Raw genomic sequence first — 22461 nt, 5'->3', positions numbered from 1 at the left:
CTGTTTTAAGTATCATAGTAAAGTATACATTTCACTGTTTTCCTCCATATTTCTATATAAAAATGAAGATAAAGGGAACATTAAAATTCTAACTCTTTTTGGATCATGCTCTTAAAAAATTCTTCTAAGGCTTGGCTATGCATTACCTCGGGATAAATTTCAAACTGCTAATATGGTAGACTTGGTTCATTACAGTAAGTTTCTAAAAGCAGTTAGTGACCTCAAATGACTAAAGAAATGGGGAGTATGTGGTTCCTACTTGGAATGGCTGGTTGCTTGGTAGTTTGGCTACCCTGATAGTGCATTGCTTCATAGTCACTCATACAAAGGATTGAGATGATTAAATCTCTGGTAGGGTTGTTTACAGAAAGGTTGAACTTGAAATGATTCCACTCAAAAGTGTGTTAATGAAGTACACAGCTTTAAAAAACTTCTATTTTTCTTGTTTAGCAAAAAAAAAAAAAAGTCATCCAGAAGCCCATCCAGATCACCTCTTACTCAGAGAGGCTAATTTCATTATTTACTTTGGTCAGATAGTGATTTAAATTATCAAGTTTTTTCATATTATTCCTTTTCATATTACTAAATTAAAGCAAAGTTCTACAATGAAGTGGGAGGTGGGCATATTCCTAAAAAATAAAGAGCACAACACATGCTCTTTTTTTTTTAGGGGATCCAGGCATCTGCTTATTGAGCTTGTCAATAATGTGAGTAAATGTTAGTGATGAGAAGATCAAATGAATGCCACATTTCTGCTGTGCTTTAAAACTTTAAGGTTTATTCAATATGCTTGAATTGGGGTACACGAGGGTATAGTGTTCTGCTTTTTTGCTTTTCATAAGCATTCCTTTAAAGAACAGGGAAACATATTTTTGCAGCTCTTTTAATGGCTTTTTCCTGAGAAAGCATATTCTCAGAAATATAAATGTCAATCTCTTATAAGGAACCTTTATCATCTTTTCTATGCAATTGCATATACCTTAAAAAAGCAATTGATAAAAAAAGAATGGCAGTTGGGGTATCACCATTGATCCACAGGACAAGATTTCTTTTATTTACATGACACCACATATGGTATTACACAGGCACCACATGGCATGTTTCTTGCTGTTCATATAAATCCCATGTTTTTGTTTTTGCTTTTGGTGGTGGTGGATGTGTATGTGTGTGTGTGTGTGTCTGTGTATGTGTGTGTGTGTGCGTGCGTGCATGCGTGCATGCTGATGGCAATGTTAAGAGTAACTGTGGTGTGAAATAGAATCCAAAGGGTATTGAATTTAAGAATTTAAGAGAAGATAATAACTCAGTCCCCTTTCTCTTTTTACCTCCACATGATAGGCATTCGTAAGGCAATGTTTTAGATGGGAATGCATATCAGAATAACTAGAAGATCAGCCAATTTTGTAGTCAGCCATTTGAGGCAAAATAACATATGGAACATTTTACTTCAGTGCTAAGTTATAAAGGTAAAAAATATGCTATCCTCAGTAATGGATAGCTTATGGAAAGTGTATCTTTAATATTTTCAATAGTTTTCTAGAATTTTATGGTTTTTCCCTTTTGGTCAAATCTTTATGGCTCAAAAAATTTATAACTAGAATTTATGGAAAAATCCATGTAATTGCTATAGTTGGTACTGATCTTATTCATAGTCAATCAACATAGATATGGATCTCTTTGGGGAATATTCAGGAAAGAGTGGTCACAAAATAAGCTGAAAAGGAAAAAGACATTTTATTTTTCAAAATAATTTTATTATGAATTCCAACTTCCATCCACCCAAATTATTTTTCTCATGGTTATAGCACTTTCTTTTTCATTCTGTTTGGTTGAAAATAATAAGGATTCATATTTTATTTGTCCTTCTTTTCATCTTCATACCCATGGTTTATAACCAAGATAGAACTTTAGAATAAATTTTTTAAAATACTCATGTCCTGCATCCAATCCCAAAAGGATTCATGTTCAGTACATTGGAAATACCTCTTTAAAAAGGGTATGGGCACACTTATATGGACAACTTATCTTTGATAAAGGAACAAAGAACATGCAATGGAACACAGTTTGTTCAATAATTGGTTTTGGGAAAACTGGACCACCACATGCAAAAAAAAAAAAAAATGAAACCAGACCACTTCCTCTCACTGTGCACAAAAATCAACTCAAAATGGATAAAAGAACTGGACATAAGACCTGAAACCATAAAATGCATAGAAGAAAATATAGGTAAAATACTACAAGACATGCATTGCAATAAGATCTGTAAAGACTCATCACCCAAAGCAAAGATAGTCAAGGAGAAGATAAACACCTGGGATTACATCAAACTGAAAGGCTTCTGTACAGCAAAAGAGACATTAACCAAAACAGAGAGACACCCCACTGATTGGGAAAATATCTTTGCACTCCATTCAACTGATAAGGAATTGATCACAAAGATATACAAAGAACTCACAGGACTCAACAAAAACAAAGTAAACAATCCAGTCAAGAAATGGGCAGAAGAACTTAAAAGACATTTCTCCAAAGAGGAAATGCAAATGGCCAACAGGCATATGAAAAAATGTTCAATATCCCTTGTCATCAGGGAAATGCAAATCAAAACCACATTGAGATACCACCTTACACAAGTAAGAATGGCACATATCAAAAAAAACAAGCAACAACAAATGTTGGCGAGGATGTGGTGAAAAAGGAACTCTCTTACATTGCTGGTGGCACTGCAAACTGGTCCAATCATTATGGAAAGCTATCTAAAAGTTCCTCAGTCTACTAAAAATGGAGCAACCATATCACCTGGCAATTCCACTCCTAGGGATCTACCCAAAGGACACAAACACATTGATTCAAAAGAACACCTGTACCCCTATATTTATTGCAGCACTATTTATAATAGGTAAAACCTGGAAACGACCAAAAAATAGATGACTGGATCAGGAAAATGTGGTATATACACACAATAGAATATTATTCAGCAATAAAAAAAGATAAACTCATGCCATTCGCAGCAACATGAATGGAGCTAGAATGAATTATCCTCAGTGAAATAAGCCAGAAGGAAAAAGAAAAATAGCGATGGTTTCACTTATAGCAGGAATATAGGGGAACCAAATAAGACATCAGTGTAATAAATAATAACAGTACAAAAACACAACAAAGCAAAAATGGACTATTATGAACCAGAGCCATCCTGCAGGGAAGGAGGAGGGAGAGGGATCAGAGGGAGGGAGGGAGGAGCACAGGGGACTGAGGTGATGGTGCACGGGTGCCTTGGGGAAGGAAACTCTATGGGGACTACACCTGGGGGAAGCAAATATTGTTTAAAAATGAACAATGATGGTAAAAAATAAAAATTTTTAAAAAAGGGTGTGGGCAACTCAAAAGCAAAACTGTAGTTATGAAGTACTGTGTATGTCCTGATGTTAAACATTCTAAGATGACATACCCAGTTGGAGTTTCAATGAAAAAGCAACTTCTGCCTTAAAAATGCATGAAAATGTAAGCACATGGAAATGTAAACATACATTCATAAAATTACATCCTAGACTTAGTTGCACCATGTATTAGACACCCTACTTATGATTCTAACTCCTAATGTTGAAGGATATTTTCTTCCTCCTCTATTCCAGTCTGAACACTCTATCAGACTTTCTGTCACACTCCCTGACCTCCTTTCTATAAAATTTATGCCAGAACTTATATAGGCAGAGGGAAGTAATAAAAAGCAAATAATATAAAATTTCAGAGTACAGACTAGGATACACCATACTACTATTTACTGATTAAATAATATATTGCCTAGGAAAGGGCAAGGAAGGAGTTTCTCTGGTGAGGAGGAGATGATGGTAAAATGGTGAATGATATATATTCTCATTCTGATGGCACCTGGGCTTAGTACTAAGAATAAGGTAGATTCTTGGTGAATAGATGCTGAAAGGATGAATAAATGATTCAATACATTACTGAATCAAAGAAAGAGAGAGACTTTGTTTCAGTTTACCTTCTATGTCTCAATTTCCTCATCTGCTAAAATGAGAGAATTAGAAGCAAATTTGTTTCTCTTCCATCTCAAAAATAATATGATTCCTGTGTTCTTCATAATACTCTGAATACAAGAGTGGAGACCTATTCTGTAGTGGAAGACAGGTGTGGAAAATAATAGATTAAGAGGCCTCCTGGCAAAAGAGAGAGCACGAAAGGCTGATGCTCTTGTGCAATGTGTTATTATGATAAGCTAAAGGCTATCAGGCAGAGTAAATATTCACTACCAACTTTAATGTTGGGGTAGTTTAATAAAGAAAATAATGCTTCAACACAAAAATAAAATTTATATTACTTCAATTTCAGGAATAATAAGTCATATATGTGCCTTCATATGAAACAATGTCAACAATAAATTAAATAAGTAACTCTCAGAAGAGAGAATACAGAATACGACTATGTAATGTATGGAGAAAAATAAAATCTGGTAATGGTAGACACCTTCAAGGAGGCATAATGGGTAGCTAGGGGAAATGTGGGAATGGAAATTTACTTTATACTTGTTATGATATTTGAGTTATTTATTTAAAATGTTTTTAAATTTAAAAATATATATAAATAATATAAAAACATTTTAAATAAAATACATAAAATAAAAACACTAATTCAAAAGAATACCTGTGCCCCAGGTTTATTGCAGCACTATTTATATTATGTAAGATTTGGAAATAACCCAAAAGCCCAAAAATAGATGACAGGATCAAGAAGATATGGTATATACACACAATGGAATACTATACATCAATCTAAAAAGTTAAAATCATGCCCTTCACAGCAACAGGGATGGAGCTGGAAGGGATTATGCTCAGTGAAATAAGTCAGAAGGAAAAAGAAAAATATCGGATGGTTTCACTTATAGGAGAATATAGGGGAACCAAATAAGGCATTAGGGAAAAAATAACAATAAAAAACATAAAACAAAAGAAAAATAAGAAGACTACTATAAATCAGAGACATTCTGTGGGGAAGAGGAGGACGAGGGATCAAAATGAGGGAGGGAAGAGCTTAAGGGACTATGGTGATGGTGCATGGTTGAACTCATGGTGGTTATTCTATGGGGACTACACCTGAGAAAAGAAAACAAACATTGTTAAAAAAAATGAAAAATGATGTAAGTTATATATAAATAAATATATACAGACTATATTTTAATATGTTAAAAAACAAACATTTCAGACAGCAGAATTATATTTTAAATGCTTTGATACAGTTGGCTACCATAGGTCTATCAAAGGTCAAGAATATTTGGCCAAAATAAATCAATGGATATGGTGTATGTAGTACCCCCCCCCTTCTTTTTTTGTGGGACCCTCGCCCAGCAGCCAGGGAACGAACCCCAGCCCTGCAGAGGCTGCAGGCAGCCTCGCAGCCCAGCGCTCAACGGCTCTGCCACCAGAGGAGGCCCAGTACCTTCCCTTTTTTTCTAGTGCATCCATCATCATTTTTAAAATATGACTGTCATAGTAGTAGAACAGTGAAAAATAAAAAGTCTTTTTTACCAGATGGCACACAATGGAGTTTTCCTGTTTTATCCAATCATATATGTAACAGTTTCATAAAAAATAACTTTTTATACTTCAAAGAAAATATGCATCCAATAAGCAATCTACTATATACATAATTTCCTGGGAGACTGTTTTCTCAAGAATCTTAAGATTACATTACAGCACCATTTTACCATAATACTCTGTTTATTCCTTTGTTTTTATTGTGATGGTGGTGACTGTTATCAGTCTATTAATCCTGTTTGGAATGTGATGATTAATCATTATGAAATGCCTAAATGCAAACCAAAATGCAAAGATAATCCACTTTAGGTGATATAAGAAAAAACAATATGAAAAACAAACATTATTTTTAACCTTTGTTTATTTGTTGCTTAAAATGTAATGCCATACAATTTTAACAATCACTTAAAAAAGGATTTATATTTGCATAAAACAGAAGCAAAACAGAAAGATATGAAATAAAATGCCATCTTGCTTCAAGTTTTCGAATGAGTACTTAGAGTACTAATATACATCTATATACATTGCAAGTATATTATATAAATATACTATGAGTAATCTTGAAACCACAATAAATATCAAGTAAGTTTTAGGCACACGGCATAGAAAAATGCAGAATCTGCATAATTCTTGAGAGTGCTGAGTGACTCATTCTTAGATCATTTTCATACATATATTTTACACAAAATAAACAGCCATCACACACATGATCCCCAGTCACCTTTCATCCCAGCGTTAGTGCCTCCTTATTCTTTGATACTATTGCTCTATACAGCTATTACATAAGAAAATATTTTGCAGTTTTCTTCAACTAGTTGCCTAAGAAGGTATCAATGCTACCAAAATAAGTACAGTTTATCTACACAATGCATTTATGGAAATGTGCTGAGAAGCACCAGCTGACAGAATTGTTCACTATTACCCTGAAGGCAAACTTATAAATAGTATACCATTTTTGTAATGCCAATACTATATCCGGAAATTATTAGAAACTGAGGTAATACCTTTTTTTTTCTTTAGAGATAGAAATACTTGAAAAAACACCAAAAGTAGTTTTAAAAATTTAGACAAAAATGGACCTCAGTTATTGTAAGCTTTGTCCGAAACTCCTTCTGTGCAAATGTAAACCAAAGAATCCAAAGGAATGCTCTAGTTGAATTTACATATACTGTTAGGATTAGAGATCACAGCCATGGCACACCTGAGATCATCCTCTGATAAGTGAAGCCTAATGCTTCTCTTAGTAGAGCCAATGTTCATTGATAAAAATGAGCCAAATAAACCCACTGATTTTTTCTCCCAGCTACAAGTCAGATTCTGGCATATCGGGCATATCTGCCATCAGGTACCCTATCCCATACCGTCCATTGGGAGCAGTATCCAGACTCGGTGATCCACTCTGTTTTCGGTAAATATTTTTACCAAAATTTGGAGATGACATCTCGCTTGATATCTTCCCATGAATGAGGCTGGCATCATCTCCCTCTAAGTTCACAGGTTCTTTTAGGACCCTTCCTCTCTTGTAAGTCACAGATGCTAGGTTACCAGAACTATCATCTATGAGGTTGCAGCGTCGGATGATAAAGACTACTGGAACTGGTAGCACTGCTAGGACTATCAGAGAGATACAGACCACCATTCCCCATGTTGGATAGCTCAGAAATTCTTCAGATGCCTGTTTTAAAAAAGAAAACCACCAAAATACTTTAAGCCATCTATCTTACTCTGCAAGCACATGAAAATAAGTAATATTTGTCTTGGGTTTATAAGCAAAAAATCTAAGCTGTTCCTGTAACTGGCTGTGACAAATAGATTGTTGTAGAATGACATTAAGCAATGTCGAAGGCTCGTCCTTCAAAACCTTGTAATGTCTGTTTCATTAGCTTACTACATTGATTCCATAATTCTTGGAAGAAGATAAGAATAAAAAGTCAGAGAGAGAGAGAGAGAGATTAGCTCCCCAAATTCAATCAATTGCATGAGGCATAAATTAGCTCAGGCCAGACCACAAGAAGAATTGCACAGTTGATCCACTGAACCCTAAGAAATAATAAATCAGCATTGCTTTAGGTCCTTAAGTTTCAGGCTAGTTTGTTATGAAGCAATAGATAACTGTTACATATGCCACATTATCTTTCTAAAATCTGAAAATGTTGAACATCTGGCCCCAAGAGTTTTGGGAAGGGATAACATGCTTGTTTATGTCCTAGTGTTTCCAGTATTGACTTTAGTTGTTATTATTTAGTATTATTAGCCACAGATTAAAGGTCAGTAATACCTCTGAAAAATAAACACTAATTTTATCACAGCTAACATATAGCATTATGTGACAATTTGAGAACAAATTAGTCACTGCTAATATAAAAGTTACAACAAAACTTTACTTCAATATTTACTTATTTTAAATTATGTCTATGTGGCTAATCATATTTTCATTATTACATAATTCTTGGAATAGAATTTAATAATATTTACATAGGAGTCCTAAATTTTGATTTATTCAGGTTTGATATATTTTCAGACTCAATAACTATTGATTTATCTATAATAACATGAATAAAATTACCTTAAAGTCATGAATAAAATTACCATGACATGAATAAAGTTACTTTAATAATAAAATTCATTCTTATCATGCATTAAAAAATTTACACACACACACACTATATATATGGGTACATATAAAATATAAATTTCAAAATCCTCACAGAAAAACAACATCCATCATTAAACTGCAAAATATACTGTGAAGAAAGCAAAAGAAATAAACCTCTAAAATGTCATTTTATGTATATATTTATCTAACTTCCTTAATTTATATTTACCTTATCTTCAATCCATGCATTATAGCCGGGAGGACTTAATCCCATATTCACAATACTAGCTATTAGCAGTGATAAGAGTATTAGAGGAGAAATATATTTCCACATATAGTAGTAATACTTGTTGGGAGCAAAGCCCAACATATCTTTTAGGTCTTCCATAAACCTAAATAAAAAGAAAAGGTTAAATTATTCCTCTAGATAATATTATACCTTAAAAATGTACATTAGATACCCATTTGACAGGGGTTTAGTCATGATACACTATGACATTTTATACTGAATAAAAATCATATGGGACAATGATTTATAAATGTTTCTAGAATAGGACCAAGTACAGTAATTTTCATTTAGTCAACAGCCCTCTTAAGACAATTACTGAAATGTTTCCTCCTACTGATGTCTTTCTACTCTATGAATATAATACTTTCAATACTTAATTAATTTCATCCAATCCCCAATGACATTTCCATCTTTGAAAATTCACTTCTTTTTACAGTCTGAATCAAAAGTAGATACAAACACTGCAACTGATGTCCCTCAAGTCCATTTTTCATCTATGGGTTCTGACTACATCTCTTTTTTTGCCACTTCTGATTTTCTGTTGCAAAGGTTAGGAGCTCCTGTTTCATAGTTTCCCATTATCTGGGCTTGACTGGTTGCTTCCTCACAGTGTCCCTTCACAGGTAGTTTGATCCTTTTGTTTTCTGTCACTTGGTATGGAGACCTACTAATAATCAGACTTCTACTTGTTTTATGTTCATTTATTCAGGTATTATTTTCATGAGAAAATCCAAGCTTTTCAGCACTCCGATGTTAACAGTCAGTGCACATACCCATTACATACTAGTCTAGCTCCCTTAATGTTTAGAGATATTTACTGCCCACCCATTCTTGTACTGGTCTTTGTGATTTTTCTGCTTGTCTAAAGCTAGGTCTCTAGTTGATTCTTCAAAGAGGGATCAGAATAAACATATCCCCTAAATTTCAAGTTTGTTTGTTTATAGTTCCTATATTTGAATTTCTGTTTGGCTAGATTTAAATCTGTAGCTTGTTTTCCTCCTGGAATACTGTAAATTGTCTAACTTTTAATACTGTTTCAAAAATTTTATAATACTATCATATTTTTCTCTTATAATTTTGTTTTGTATTGTTTTTCCTCGATGCCCAATGCCCACACCCCCACACTTTTTTTTTCTCTCTCTCTCTTGAAGTAATATTTGGCCTATGTCCCAGTCTTTTTTCTGAATATATTGTGTGTCCTTTCAATTTTAATTTCCTTGAGGTAAGTTTCTAGAATTATGGATTTTAGAATTTGTTCTGACTACTACTTTCATGGTCCAGCCTGTTGTACATGATACCTTTGTTTAACTTCCTTTTTTATTCCTTTTCTTAAGTCCTTCATTATTTATTCTTGATTTAAAAAAAGTTTCTCCTTTCTTCCATTTTTTTTAAATTAAATTAGCCATTGTGCCCACTACTTTTTTGTTCCTTTTAATTTGTTCTTCATTTCTTAAGTTTATTCATTCATTTCATTTTCCTTAATTTGCTATTATTTTCTGGGTTCAATAGCTCAGTTTTCAAATTTCCCTTTTCTGGGCCTCCCCTGGTAGCACAGCGGTTGAGTGCTGGCCCGTGAGAGTGCCCGCAGCCTCTGCAGCACCTGTTTGTTCCCCGGCCCCAGGCAAGGGTCCCACCAAAAAAAAAAAAAAAAAAAAAAAAAGAAATTTCCCTTTTCTCTATTAAAATAATTAATACTTGTTCTTATTTGGCTTCTATTATTTTTGAAAATTTATTTAAATTCACTTTGAAATATTGTTAGTTTTTCATTTATTTTGCTTGTGTGTTTTTGTTGTCTGCAAGGATATTATTCCATTTTTTCCTCCTATGTTTTAACAAAGCAACTTAAGATTTGACTGCATTTAAATAAATTTTCTTTCATTTTCAGGGGGAATGATGGGCACTTTTCTTTCTTTTGCAAAATAATCAAAGATTGACCTTATAATTTCTGTTTTGCCTTCTCTACTCTTCTCCTTTATCTGGACTTTCTTTTTCCATTGCTCATACTGTCTCTCACTTGCTCAAATCAGATTTTGATCCCATCATTTTCTCTGCAGTTTAGAGCTTTATCTTAGAAGGGAAATTTGCTTTGTTAGTTTTGATTATTTGTAGAGATCAGGTGTGACCAGCACTGGTGATCTTTCTGTATCTTCTTCCCTCTACATTGCTTTAAATGAAGGCAAGGATCATACAAAATTTCTCCTGTCTTAGGTCACTTAGATTGGTCTGTTGCTCTTTACTGGAAGGATCTGGGGATGATTAGAGAGTTAGGGAGCTGTCAGCAGCCCAACCGCATGTGCTCTGCCTGCTTCACACAGACATGATACCACACAGGTTGCGTGACTGTGGGTGGTTTGTTCCTGCCATCTCAATTTCGAGGGTTCAAGGTAATATCTTCTTGCCAGTGTTCGTGGGCATTTGGTTCTGATATTCCAGTAGTTATTTTCTCTCTCTTTGTGAAAAAAAAATTGTAATGAGGTAATACTGGTTTACATCATTGTTTGTATTTTGGGAGTACAGGAAACCCCCACCCTTGAAGTATTATTACCCATAAAGCACCCACTACCAAAGCACCTGTGACCCAACTCTTTATTCCATTTTGTTTCCTCCAAAACTTGCTCTCACCCTGTTCTTTTCCCCCTCCCTTCTCTGGATTCCTTAGTTCTATAATTAATTTTCCAGGGTTAGTTTGTAAGTTTGGCCTTATCTGTTCCTTTGATTAATTTCTCTTTATACTACTTGTAAGTGACACCATTCTTCTTTCTCCTTCTGACTTATTTCATTTAGCATAATCCCTCTCATCTTCATCCATGTTGCCTCTAATGACTATACAAACATCAATTCAAAATGGCTAAAAGACTTGGAGGTAAAACCTCAAACCATAAAATACACAGAAGAAAATATAGCTCTAAAAGACTTCATGACATAAGCTTTAGTGGTATCTTTAAGAGTTCATCCCCAACAGCAAGGAAGGTAAAAGAGAATATAAATAAGTTGGACTACATCAAACTGAAGAGCTTCTGCACAGCAAAAGAAATCATCACTAAAACAAAACAAACAAACAAAAAAATACCCTACTAAATGGGAGAAAATATTTGCACACCATACATCTGACAATGGGCCCATATCAAAGATCTATAAAAAAGCTCATACAACTCAACAAAAGAAAAACAGTAACCCAATCAAAAATTTGGTAGAAGAACTAAATAGACACTTCTCCAAGGAGTACATACAGATGACTAACAGGCACATGGAAAAATGTTCACCATCACTTATCATTAGGGAAATGCAAATCAAAACCACAATAAGAAATGACCTCCCTGCTGTGAGAATGGCCCTTATCAAAAAGACCAGAAACAACAAATTCTGGCAAGGATATAGAGAAAAGGAAAATTTTAATACTGTTGGTAGAAAGTAGACTGGTTCAGCCCGTATGAAAAACAGTATGGAGAATCCTCAAAAGATTTGAAAAATGGGTCTCCCCTACCACCCAGCAATCCCATTCCTAAATATCTAATCAAAGAACACAAAACACTAATTTAAAGGGACACTTGCATTCCCATAATTCCAATTCCCATTGCTATTCCATATAAATAACAGCATTGCTTATAATAGCCAAAATATAGGAACAAATTCCCAAGAGATAATAATATGGATAACTTCTCAGTGATCTCTCTATCTCTTTTGAAAAGACTTGGAGAGTCTCATCACATTTAGCTTTACAGAATTCTGCTCCTCTCTTTCATTCATATTTCTTTCTAATTCCTAAACTTCTATGTTCCAGTTTTGTTTTTGTTTTTTTTTTTTGCATTTGAATTGCTGTTCAAGTTTTGAGTGCCTTCTTCATCTCAAACTTTTCTCTGGAAATGTAAATTAAAAATGATAGAGGGGGCCTCCCCATTGGCGTAGCGGTTGAGGGCTGGGCTGCGAAGCTGCCCGCAGCCTCTGCAGTGCTGGTTCAATCCCCGGCCACCAGGTGAGGGTCCCACATGGCGCGCAGACCTCTCCTGCCACGCCGGCTGCTCCCCTCAGCAGTGTATTCCTCAGTCTGCCTGTTCTGTTCCCCGCTCTGGCTCTGGTGAATCCTCTCACCCTCCTGCGCTTCCAACTGTACCCAGTGCTTGTATAAATAAATAAATCTAAAAAAAAAAAAAATGATAGAGGACACAGGGAAGAAATAGACTAAGGAAGTTGTTGAAGGTGAACAGCAAGACTCTAAAGCTGCTACAGAATTGTAAGGGCAGGGAAAGTAAATAAATGAGGCCATCATAGACATGAAAGTTCTATACTTGCTTTTGCTTTTGGTCTTCCTTGGAGGCCAAAAGACTTAGTTTCAAATCATAGATCGGTCATCGTTTAATGTACAACCTAGTCTCACTGAGCTTCATTTTTGGCATTTTCAAAAATTTTATAAAACCGACCTTGGAGGATTACCATTAAGCTTATAAATGATGAATGCCAAGCATACTACCCAATATACAATAGGCATTTGATAGAAGCATCTATTATTAGTGATTTTATTTAATCCCATTGTTATAATTGCTATTATTTATGAAAAGTGGTGAGTAAAAAGAGACATTATCTAATATACCTATTGCAACAACAAACTATCTAAATGGAAACATAAACTATAATTGTTTATGACTTACAGATAAATCCAATAACATCAAATAACAATATGGTTCAGGTTCAGATTTGGGGATAGCTTGGTAGCTTGGGGAGAAATTTGGCTTTGAAATAAAAGTCGAAGTTAAATGAAGTGTTGGCTCAGGGCTAACATATAATGGTTTTCTAAGGGCCAATTTTATCTTTGACATGGGTGATAATACTACTATAGAGATTTTTATGAGGTTAAGATTTATGCATGTCAGACAGCTATTACTGCTACTGTTAAATAGTGTTCTAAGATATAACATTCTTCCACTCTTGGAGCTTTAGCTATCAGTAAAAACATTTTCCAGGCTTTGTCGCAAGCTCATTCAATAGGAATAGCATACTTTATGTTGTTTAAGATGACTCTGATTCTTACTCAATATATTAATTCCTACTTTACACAGAGCTCTGATAAGTTTGATGATCTTACTGAATTAGTCCATATGTGTTAATTAGAGACAATGACTTTTAAAAATACTGGACAAGATCTTCAGAGGTTACTTGAATGTCTCAGTTAATACCATGTATATATTTTTTCACATCAAGCGAGCATGGAACTCCCAAGTCTATATGTACTATGAATTAAAAAAAATAACTCCACATACAACAAGCCTATGTTTAGCAAGTGCATATGTGTCTCAGAGTGAATACAGCATTTCCCCAAATTGTCCCATAACACAAGGCATTATGACATTTATCTTCCTCCATAAAACAGATTAGCAAAGTATTAGGACCATTGGCTTTAAACAGAAATGGCTACGAATCCCAGGACTCACTGTCCAAGAGTATGATGAGCAGGTCACTGCTATCTCTTTAAACTCAGGTTTAGAAAGTCTAAAAATTAGTTGTTGAATGTAGATGATAAAAATAACTCAAAACAACTTAAGAAGTTGTTTGGAATACAGTTAATACTCACAAGTCTTAAAAGTTGCTATAACCAGAATTAAATAAAATTAAAGAATTAAAGTTGGATGACAAGAATTAAATCAAAGCTCCAGAATCCTAGACTTCATTACCATATATCCAATAAATCTAATCACCTAGTGGGGAATTAAAATTGTTGACTGAAAAAGAGCCTGCAAAATACTTAACTTTGTGGCAAAGAATTTTCCCCTCCAGTCATTTCCCTCCTCTTTTGAATGAAAAAAATTATAGATATATATATTGACAATTGATCTTTCCAAAATAGAGTTGAAAATGAAGGCGTAAAAGCAAATATACTTACTTATCTATGCCATAAACAAAGGATACCGCAATATTCTCCAAAACGACTACAATCAGCAGAGGCAGGGTGGCAGAATAATCATCAAACATTGTAACAAAGTAATTTCCAGAGTGTTGTACAAATACCAGGCCAATACAAAATGCCAAAAGACAACAGATAACTGCATAAAAGGAATAAATGAAAAAAAAAAGTCCTTATTCAATGTCATGCCTTTGAAACAATTTATATCAAACAAATTTTGTACCATTCTTAAAATTTGCCAATGATATAAATAGGTAATAACTTTCTGATGCTGTGGAGAAAAACATATTTCAAGTTAGGAATGCTTTATAGACAGTAGCTCAACTCATCGCTCTGAGTCTGTGGAAATTTAACAAGCACACATCAAAATGAGGTAAAACTAAGAGAAGACTTTAAAACTATAAATATCCATAACCAGCTTCTCTTTATTAACAGCAAAGTGATTTTTTTAGGCAATACACGTTCATAGGTCATTTCTACTTTTAATAATGTTTTATGGTGCTGTAAATTATATTTACTTCTTTAATGAGGCTGTTACTTGTAATAAGATTGTGTTTGTATATTTTTATATTTTTAGTAATATGGTCATTTTTAAAGCACACCTGAAAATAATCTAGTTGGACCTAGCTTTAGCACCAACCCAAGTCCATAACTTTATGTTACCCAAACATATTAGTTGGGTATCCAGTGGTTGGGTGATTTGGTTATCCTAGTAACAACTTAGAAGAGTATCTTAAAAGGAATTTCCCTAATTATAAGAAGCAAATGCAGAAACTTCTGATCAATCACCAGTGACATTAAAAACTTAGAATTTTGGAGTCCTTATAATATTTCAGTATTTATTTTAGACTTTATTTTCTCAAACACATTAATGGAGAAGCCCTCAAAAATAAAAATAAAAAAAAATTTATTTCTCAGCCACCATTTAGTAGAGGATAGCAAAGTAAAAGAAGTACAGGAGGGAAGGGCAGTTTAGGAAAGGAGAAAACAGGCATCCCTAGATTCAACCAAATGAGGGCTCCCTAGCAATTTTAATAACTAGGGGTTATATTACTATTACATCCACTGTGCTGGTGGTTTGAGCTCTATCATACATAAGCAAATATTATAGGTAAAATATATGTAAACTTACAAGGTAGAAAAGAAAAAGTAACATTTCCCTGGAGTCTACAGCAATTGGAATATTTAAATGTTTGTCACATTGTATTTTACTCAAAGTCTCAGGTTGGAAGTAGCAGAGCTTGGATTTGAACCACAGCCTGTGTCACATTCACTTTCTCCTAATTACACCACAGTATAAGTGAAACATGAAGAAAGCATATGCTAGGTGATACAGACAGTAAGAAATAACAATTCACTTATCTAAGTCTTACTGTACCATCAGAGAAAACAAAGACACATCTTACAACAAATTGATGAGAACATTTCATCAGGGTAAAAAAAATGACCTGAATTATAGGTATGATCTCCAAGACAGGTAATAGGGGAAGACAATACATTCCTCTTTGCTCTGATCAAATAAGTCTTCCAGTAAGAGTCAGCAAATATTATCTTGTGTATTTTTCCCTTTAATTATTGTTTTCCCCTTAATCTTGCAAGCTCTCTTATCACAGGAGGGAATGGCTTGGAATGAGGCAAAGAGGAAGAAAGCAGCAAAGATGACTGGTTGTAGCTTGCATGTCAGTCAGGATATTGATAACCTTTAATGAAACAAAGGCTTCAGCAGTTTCAGAAGGTCAAAGACTGCCGTTGTCCAGCTGAGTTGAAAATATTTTATATTTAACAAACTGTATAGTTGTTTTATACCCACATCCACATATACTATACTTAGCAGAGCAGTTAAGTGATACAGGTGTATATACTAGAGTGACTCATACATAAATTACTCTAAATCTTTCAGGGTTTAAATCAGAACCATGGGTGCTTGTATACCACTGCCAAACATTCAAGGCCACCTATTCCATATGTTTTTCCAATCCATTTTTTGCCTCACTTACCAACACTAGTAATGCACTCTGGTCTAGCTACTAGTACTAGCTACTAGTCCTTTGATATGTATTTATATATGTTTAGTAAACCTATCCTATCCCCCTAATAAGAACCTTCCCCTTGCCAGTTCAACTACCATCTCTTTGTCTGACCATTTCATCATACTTTTAGATGACTTTTGCTTCCTCTAAATTCTTATATGAAGTCTCCATTATGCTATCAGAATGTTACCTGACACAATTATCTATCGAATTTTATTTTAATTATCAGTACTATCATTTTTGGAGAAGAAACTATTATGTCTCTCATACCTATTATAATTTCTCTTATATCCTTTATAACCTCAAATGCAAGAATAATGCTGTGCAAACCAGGTACTTTAATAGCCACTTGATGATTGGATTTGTTAACAACCACCAATGGCAATAAGTTGTTTGATTTGCTTTCCTAACTGGAGATATTAAATACTAGTAGGCCACAATTGCTATTTTATATGAAAATTGGACTTAACATTGGCCAAGTTGAGCTAAGCAATTTTTGGATAAGGAGTAGAGCATATGAACCCATTTATCCTACTTCATTTATTATTATTTGCTGTGTATGCAAAATTATACATGAATATTCTATGAGTTTACTCTAGTCCCAGTAATTCATGATGATGACAGTATGTTAAAACTAATAGTCATTAATAAACAATTGATCTAAACTAAACCTAACATTTTATGTTATACAAGTAAATACATAAATGAAATAAATGATAGTGAGCTGTATTCATGGACATTAAGAAAACCTAACACATCACACTTTCCTGTTTCCATCTCTAATCTCCCAGCATACTCTTGCACAATGCAGAATGGTCTGCATTGGTTCAGTGCTAAGTCAAACCCATAAAAACTCACCCGTCAGAATTTCTTTCCTCACTTTGAAAGTGTCCACAATGGGCGTGATGATCCCTTCAATGGTTCCAAACATGCTGCCCAGCCCCAGATTTACCAGCATGAGGAAGAACATCACTGACCAGAAGGGAGATGCAGGGAAATGAGTCATTGCTTCTGTAAAGGCAATAAAAGCTAAACCTGTCCCCTGAACAGCCTGTAAAAGAGACAAAATGGCAACATTAATACTGAGCAATGCTGAGCAGTGGGGTCATCAGTTATAAAGGGCAGGAGAAACAATGACTAATGTCCAGGGGCTACTGGAAATCAACTTGCTGATCATGTTGTCTTCTAAGGAACTGTGTAAATAGACTTCAAGTGGTTTGTGTTATCCCCTAGAGACAACAGATACAGAAGAATTGAAAACAAAATTAAGAGTAAGTTAGTAGTTAGCTGAATTTTTTCTAATAGAATTCTTTTTTATTAATGATGGTTTCATCCATAATTCCCTCACATAATTCTTTGTGTTGAGCCTCAATTATAGTTAGCTATTTAAAAGCAAGTGATTAGTGGCCAATTTCTCCACTATATTTTCCTCTTGACAATACAGGGAGAAGGTGACAACCAATAAAAATATATTTATTAACGGTCACCTATTTTGTGTTTATTAAAATACATGGCGATAGCTAAGAAGGAGGACTTAATCATGAACACAATTATTAAATTAAAAATTACCAAATAGACGTGTCAAAAAAATAATGCAATATGTAATTGATAGTCATAACTCAAATTTTGCATTAAATATTATGCTAAGAAAAGCATCAAGAGTAATCATGTTTTATGATAAAATAACTTTATTCTATTCATATTTTAAATGACTGTGGCCTAATAAAACTGCTTTTTAAAATACAGCAAACCTTTATGATTGAAGAAAGTAGCTCCTCTGAAATAAAGAATGTGAATTTTGAAACAGCATAATCTTCCACAGGCATTTTAAATGTCTTTTTCCCAAAAGCGGTCTTCTAGATTATGCATATTTCAACCTAATGATAGTGATTTTATTGCTTAAAAATATCCTACTAACTTTATTTAGCTCATCTTCAATTTGACAGGAATTGAGATGAAGAGCAGGAAACTCTTCTTCTTTCACTTTTTGAAGAATGTCATAAACTAAATGATAATCTTCTGCAGTAATAGCTGAAAAGTTAATATGATGGGGAATAATATCCTGACTGATGTTGCCAATTTTCAAAAATTTCATGATCATTTCCGAATTTCTGAAAAACAGAACAACACATTAATGAACACTTATGATCCTATGGGACATCCTTTGTATATAATTATGCCATCAAAAGCTAAAGGAAATTAATAACCATACTCGGCAATGCATTTCTCATTTATGACATTGGCTTTGAAGCCCAGAACTGCAAACACCACCAAGGTTGCCAGGACAGAAGTAAAAAAATTGATGAAGGACACCAGGACAGCATCAAAGTGGCAGTTGTTGTCTCTCTTGTTGTAGCTTGAAAAGGCAATGACGCCACCAAATCCCAGACCTAAGGCAAAGAACACCTGAGTAGCAGCTTCTCTCCAGACCTTGGGCTCCAGCATTATTTCAAGCTGTTTAAAATTAAACACAATAGAAGTCAGCAGCAATATAATAGTTCAGAATAATCTACATGGAATTAGTTCTATTGCTCAAATATATTAAATGATGGCATTTTTGTTACCCGAAGCTTATTTCAACCTCAAAGATAATCTGTTAAACAGAAATAACAAAGTTCTCATTTAGGGATGAAATAAGAAATAGGACTAAGAAACACTATCAAGTCTTTAGATGGAGATTTTACTTAGATGAAGATTTTCTACTTACATGGGTATTTTCTAACATTTTTAAGGCAAATCATCAAAGGACTATTTGAATGAGAAATTAACTATCTTTCTTTCTGAAACAAAATAAATCAATTATCAATAAAAGTGAAAGAATACTTAACTAATACCCTAAGTTTTGTGTTGGAAGTCTGGTAGTCAAAGCAGGTAACAATTATAAACTTGGCAGAATTGAGCCATTTGTACTTTGCATATTCGAGTATGTGTAATTCATTCATTCAACAGTTTCCTGAAAGCCTTTTCTTTGAAAATTGAAAAACATCACCTGTATAACCTCAAAGACCTTTTCAGATCCAAAGTTCTAAAGTTCTGAATCTACACTGATGATTTACTTTACGCAACTCTGCTTTACTTCTTAGACAAGTATCACTGTATCTATTCAAACCTTTTAAATGGAACAATTACTAGCTATAAATGAGATAGATACCAGTAAACAGTTGAGTCTGGTTTAAATTTGTATTTTATCTCTTTTTATTATTTCAATGAACATGCCTTTATTGGAAGAAATGTTGAACATGATTAAGAACAGTTCCACACACAGTTTCAGATCCTGATTCTGCCATTCAGTAATCTAAAAACATGCAACTTAGGGTAAGTGGCCTGTCTTAGCTGAGTTGAGCTTCCTCAACTGAAAGATGGAGTACCAAGACATGTGTTGCTTATCACACTGCCTACCACACTCAGTAAATTTGCTCAATAGTTGCTAACATGTATCAACTTTTGTGGTAGGAACACTGATAATCATGTTCCATAGGTTATTTCACTTAATTTTCGTAGCAATAGAGGAAATTGTTGCTATTACTATCTGCTATTATTATCTGAATCTTAGAAAGGTTAAATGACCTGCCTAAGTTTATACAGTAGTCCTGGGGTGCAGGTGATAGATGACACAAGTAGATTCCAAAATCCATATTATCTCAAGCATTAGGATTTTATTGTTCAATTAATTTTATGTTATTATTAAAGTTTATGCAATGTTCTCATTAAACATAATCATCATTAAATGTATAATTTAATCATGTAAACTAAGGTAGGTATATTATATATTGGCCATTGCTACCTATATTACCGCTCTATATTTAATGATTTACTAAAATACACTCAACTGTCTGTCACTACTTTAACCACTAGATGGCAGAAAGTGCCTATTTACTGAAAACATTTTAGCAAAACATTTTAGAATACTTCCAATTTGGGAACTAAATCTGCATTCCTTGCTTTGGGAATATTTCTAGGGTTTGGGTATTTTGACCCTTGCGTAAAATATGGAAGTGAAAAGTAACCGACAGCTTCTTATGGTTATTAACTACAATACTCTACAGTGACCTAATAAACAATCTAATCAATAGTCAATGTAAAGTAAGCTTTAGAATAAATAACTGCATTTTAATAGTGATTCCTAGTCCTAGTTTAAAATGTTAATGATGCAGTTTTAAATACAGGTTCTTTTAAAGCCATCCTGTCAAAGGATTTAAATTCTAAAACATACATTCAAATCAAATATTTAGAATTTTGTCACACGCAGTTAGTTGACAGCTCAGAAAAATATGATATGACTTAAATTCACAATGAAGCTAATTCTTTTAAATTCAGAAAGCTTTTCTTGAATATTACAAATATAAAAACATTTGGTCATTAAATATGGCTTATTTGAAGCTAATTTAAATTATATTGTGGCTGAAATATGTAAGTTATAGCTAGATCTCCACTGAGGAGTTTGCACAATTCTAAATGTTCAACAAGACTTGAACTCTTCAAGAAAACCAGATGTGCTGTCAGCATGTTTGCTACTAGAGCATGAATGCAAAAACCAAAGGGCACAGCTTCTCATACCCAGTGGCAAGGCAGCTGCCAGGAGTGACAAGGAATTCCAGGGGAGCCAGTATCTTCTGCCCAATGCCAGTTTCACAGCACAATGCCTAGACTAGTGTTAAGAATAACACTATAAATAGGAAAGTACAACTTGATTTTGGAGAAAAACCAAAAAATATATACACATCAAAAGTTATTTTTGTTTCCTGGCAAATCAGTACAACACAAGGGATGATTAAGTCCAATGTGTCCAACATTGAGTCTAACTCTAAGTTGGATTATTCATTCTGAGACTTCATGAAATCTGAGGAGAGTGTGCCTGAAGTGTATCTGCTTTTATAAAAGTTACAGAACTTCCTAAACTCACAACTGTACAGATTCTCAGAGGTAGAAACCCTCAAAATGATATAAAACAAGAAAATACTGATTTTCTCAAAGAGGGGACTTAAAGTACAGTAGGGTTCTTATCCTGGATCCATGGACTTAAGTAATCTGTCAACCTATTGTGACACTAAGCAAATTAATATGTCCCCCCTCCTATTTTTTTTTTTTTGTAGGAAGATCCTATTATCAGCTTTTTTTTTTTTAAAGGTTAAGAACCACTGAGACAGAGGGAAAAGAGTAAGTAAAGACTAAAAGTTTCTAAATTACCCACTATAAAATTGAAAGCTAATTTCTTGTAAAAAAGGAATTTTGAAGCATAAATAGTAATGGTTTTTTTATAAAAGTATTTAATTTTTTATCTTCTCTGCATTTATAAAAAATCACTTCAACAATCACAGAATCCTTCTCCTCCAGTGCCACCCACTGTGTTACAAATGAAAGCTGGCACAGCTATTTCTCAAAATATACAAGACAATTGATAGTCTAGAAATAAAATGGGCCATTTAAAATGGGGGCTAGATGGATATAATTATAGATATGTATAAAAAGCCTTGGCTTCTCTATGTTAGATTGGCTAACATAACGACTGTAATTTGAAAGTCTAGTGCACATATGTTAGAACAATTATGCCTTAAATCTAACTGTGGGAACATTACAACAATAAACATAATGCCTTCGTGATCGTAAACCTTAAATAGAAATTCAATACATACCTTAGGGGTAAACATGTGGCGGATGCCATCAATTGAACCATTTAAAAGGAGTGCTCTGATTAGGAAGCATATAAGTACCAGGTATGGGAACAGAGAACTAAAATACATGATCTGCAAAGAAAGAATAATAAAAGTAGGTGAGACACACACACTAGCTCTATTCCTTTTTATAGTTAAGATGGTGTTATGTTCTGTACTTTGACAGTCACCATTTTTATTATATGACTACTATTAATAACTTGTATAACTATCTTATTAGAATGGCTCATTAGTCTTGATTCAATGTGCTCTTTTAGGATCCTATTTGGGATATAAATGAGAAAATAAGAACTCTTCTTTATTTAATCTCTAATAAAATAATCCATAGGTCTGGTGTAACTTGAACAGTGTTGAATCCTTATAGTTCATAAAATAAGCAACATTTAAAAGAAATGAAAGACACTACCACTTTAATAACTTACTAGTTTT

At 33.8% G+C, this 22461-nt stretch overlaps 1 protein-coding gene across 2 annotated transcripts in view; it reads right to left on the bottom strand.

Moving 5' to 3' along the window:
* Positions 1-5894: 5894 nt before the first annotated feature.
* The window catches only part of SLC6A15 (solute carrier family 6 member 15), a 41879-nt gene continuing 25312 nt past the window's right edge, over positions 5895-22461 (bottom strand). For both annotated transcript variants that reach the window (XM_037513917.2, XM_037513918.2), the window contains exons 6-12: positions 21994-22104; positions 18573-18814; positions 18279-18471; positions 17219-17411; positions 14310-14469; positions 8375-8537; positions 5895-7224 (exon numbers count right to left, since the gene is read on the bottom strand). In XM_037513917.2, coding sequence (XP_037369814.1) covers positions 6853-7224; positions 8375-8537; positions 14310-14469; positions 17219-17411; positions 18279-18471; positions 18573-18814; positions 21994-22104 — 1434 coding nt within the window. In that variant the 3' untranslated portion in view covers positions 5895-6852. The remainder of the gene's footprint in view (positions 7225-8374; positions 8538-14309; positions 14470-17218; positions 17412-18278; positions 18472-18572; positions 18815-21993; positions 22105-22461) is intronic.

This window comes from Talpa occidentalis, unplaced genomic scaffold (assembly GCF_014898055.3).
Source record: "Talpa occidentalis isolate TD23 unplaced genomic scaffold, MPIMG_talOcc4v2.1 talOcc4.16, whole genome shotgun sequence".
In the NCBI taxonomy this organism is placed as follows: Eukaryota; Metazoa; Chordata; class Mammalia; order Eulipotyphla; family Talpidae; genus Talpa; species Talpa occidentalis.
The sequence above is the reverse complement of the archived record's forward strand: the minus strand, read 5'-3'. Positions and strand labels throughout refer to the sequence as shown.